Source organism: Martes martes (genome assembly GCF_963455335.1).
Source record: "Martes martes genome assembly, chromosome: 12".
Lineage (NCBI taxonomy): Eukaryota > Metazoa > Chordata > Mammalia > Carnivora > Mustelidae > Martes > Martes martes.
Window position 1 is genome coordinate 80531451 of NC_137900.1, and position 3192 is coordinate 80534642.

Below are 3192 nucleotides of genomic sequence, written 5' to 3' on the forward strand. Positions count from 1 at the left end.
TCAGCTATGGTGTGATTGTGATCATAATATCTTCGTTCACATTTGTTCTACTTCAGGATAAACTGAGTCCCATTCTTTTTATGACAAATCAATGACCCCTACCCAATGGTGGTCATTTTCTTTGAGACATTCTTCAGTTTGATAACATCCCATTACACATGTGCTGCCCAGAACCAGACATTCTTCTCTAGCTCTGGTCTAAGCATCTGTAGAAAGAATAAGATTACCATCACCATCAGTTGGTTAGTTAGTTAAATAATTACTTAATTATGGTAGCCTTTTTGGCAGGTACACTGTATTGCTGACTCAAATTCTGTTTTTTTGACAAAATTTTTTCCCCATATGATTTTCTGCCAGTCGTTCTTACTAGTGCACTGGAGCACTGGAGTATCAAAACATAAAGCCTACATTTTTTTTTTCTCTTTAAATTGCATCTTGTTACAGCAGGTCATTCTATATAGCTCAGGAATATTCAATATATCGATAAAGCAGGCGCCTGGGTGGCTCAGTGGGTTAAGCCTCTGCCTTAGGCTCAGGTCATGATCTCAGGGTCCTGGGATCGAGTCCTGCATCAGGCTCTCTGCTCAGCAGAGAGCCTGCTTCCTCCTCTCTCTCTCTGCCTGCCTCTCTGCCTACTTGTGATCTCTGTCTGTCAAATAAATAAATAAAATCTTTAAAATATATATATATATATATGTATAGATAGATAGATAGATAAAACTATCAGTATTTGAGGTTAAGCAGTTCTGAGTTTGAATCTTGGCTTTGCTTCTAAGTAGTTGTATGAACAGGAGATTTCCATGAAACCTTTATGTTGTAGTCCTTTAAAAAACAACTGTAAACCATGCAACATCATCTTCTATTATGTATGAATTTTAAAAAATTATTTCCTTAATCTCTCCAAACACAGGTAAAAATAAGTGTATTGTTTAACATATTAGAACTTGCAAACATTGGGGCACCTGGGTGGCTCAGTGGGTTAAAGCCTCTGCCTTCAGCTCAGGTCGTGATCCCAGAGTTCTGGGATCGAACCCCACATTGTGCTCTCTGCTCAGCAGGGAGCCTGCTTCCTCCTCTCTCTCTGCCTGCTTCCTCCTCTCTCTGCCTGCTTCTCTGCCTACTTGTGATCTCTGTCAAATGAATAAATAAAATCTTTAAAAAAAATTAAAAAAAAGAACTTGCAAACATTGATCATTGCCTAGAGAAGGGAAAATTATCCCTTAAAATATATTTAGCCAGGAGGCCAAGTCATCTGCCAACCTCCAAGAACACAGAGATGATAATGACAGACTGTGCCCCATCTGAACCTTCATTCACCACCGTTCGATAACCCTTCTTAGGGCCCAGATCAGCAGCACATTTCTTGCCAACCATCATTAAATGTCCAAGAAGACTTTTGTCATCACCCTCTGCTACAGGAATCTGGAATATATGCTTCTCGGGAGTCACCAGAAAATGTTTTGGTGTATGAGGGGGAAGGTCATGGAAAGTAAGACACTGGTCATCCTCAAAAATGATTTTGGCTGGGATTTCCTTGTGAATGGTCTTCCTGAACACTGTGTCTTTGCCAGTCCACCTGGCCTGAGTCTTGGCAAAATCATCTGCCATCTTGGCCTTTCTCCTGTGTGGCCGCCCCAGAAGCGTAGTCTTTTTTTTTTTTTTTTTTTTAATTTTTACTTATTTATTTATTTATTTTTCAAAAAAGTCTATCGTCTAGAGTTATTGGGATACAGTATTCTCAATGTGCTACAGTCTGGAATATGGCAAAGATTCAGGAAGTGCTGGTTATTATTTTCCTGTCATCAAGTTCATTTGCTGATTTCCATAGCTTCCTGTTAGTTAACCCTTGAACAAAACAGATCTGATTTGTGTGGGTCTACTTTGACACAGTTCTACTCATATGCAGATTTTTTATGTTACAGTACTATAAATATATTTTCTCTTATGATTTTCTTTTTTTTATTTCTTGACATTTTCTTTTCTCTGGCTTACTTTCTTGTAAGAATACATATATAGTACATATAAAATATGTGTTAATCAACTGTTTATGTTACCACTAAAGCTTCTAGTCAATAGTAGGCTATTGGGAAAGTTTCAGAGGAGTGAAAAGTTATACATGAATTCTCATCTGTGCTGGACAGTCGGTGCCCCTAACCCCCACATAGTTCAAGAGTCAACTCTACATGTAAGGTCAAGAAAATGTCTTCATGTCTGCTTTCATTAATTCAGCAGCACTATCAAAACTTATTAATTATCTGCTTTGTGCTAGACACTCTGCTAGACACAGGGGGTTCCTTGGTGAATGGGAGAGATAAAATTCCTGCAATCATAGAACTCACAGTCTGTTGGGAAGGAATACAATGAAATAAGAAGTTATAATAGGGTGTGCCAAAGGCTATGCTAAAAGATATATAGTATTTTATGACAGACTTATGTATCTCCACTTAGTATTTATTAAAATAAAATATGTGTTGGAGTAAGGTAGGCAATTTCCCCTCTCCCTGGCCTCCACATTTCCGTAAGTCGCCCATCTAGAAGGTTGATGTCTATTATCACGTTTGAAAGAATAGCACAAAAATCTGCCATACAGGAAATGCTATGGACTTCATGAATTACAAGGCTCATGAAGATAGAATATCTTCTTTTTTCTTTTTTGTATCTCTAGTGCTAAGCACAGTGAGTGGCATGTAATGGGTCCTCAATAAATATTTGTTAAATGAATAAATGCACCCGGTTATGTGTTTCAAGTTCATGAAAGCATGCACATGGCCACTCACTGACCTAAAGGTTATTCTCCCAGGTCCTTGCTGAGTAAGAAAGAAAAGGGATTGTCAGCCTTGTTCTCCTTGCCTGACCCACTCTGTTCTACTCTGATATCCTTTAGTTCCCCATGAATAATAATGAAAGAGTGAACCGCTGAGATAAAACAGTTTAAGTTTTACAGTTTGGAGCAGTTTTCACTCTGGATTTTTAAAGTGAAATGGGAAAGTTGTGTGTGTGTGTGTGTCTGTGTGTGTGATCGTGTGTGTATTTAATCAGACTCTCAGCCTCTTCATTTGGGCAGTGGTGACAGATACCCTCTGCAGGTCTCTTAAGCCATAACACCTTCCAAGTAAATGAGGCCATCACAGACAGAAAGCACAGCATAAGTGCTGCACTGCCCAACAATGAAAAGTAGTTTTGTTCATTACA

The 3192-nt window shown here is 38.6% G+C and overlaps 1 protein-coding gene across 1 annotated transcript; it reads right to left on the reverse strand.

Annotated features, from left to right (window-relative positions):
• Positions 1 to 1248: 1248 nt before the first annotated feature.
• Positions 1249 to 1608, reverse strand: LOC308353393 (adenosine 5'-monophosphoramidase HINT1-like; the record flags this gene model as incomplete). Its single annotated transcript, XM_080820229.1, has 1 exon — positions 1249 to 1608. The coding sequence occupies one exon, from the start codon at positions 1606 to 1608 to the stop codon at positions 1249 to 1251; it is 360 nt and encodes a 119-aa protein (XP_080676355.1).
• Between the last annotated feature and the right edge of the window lie 1584 nt (positions 1609 to 3192).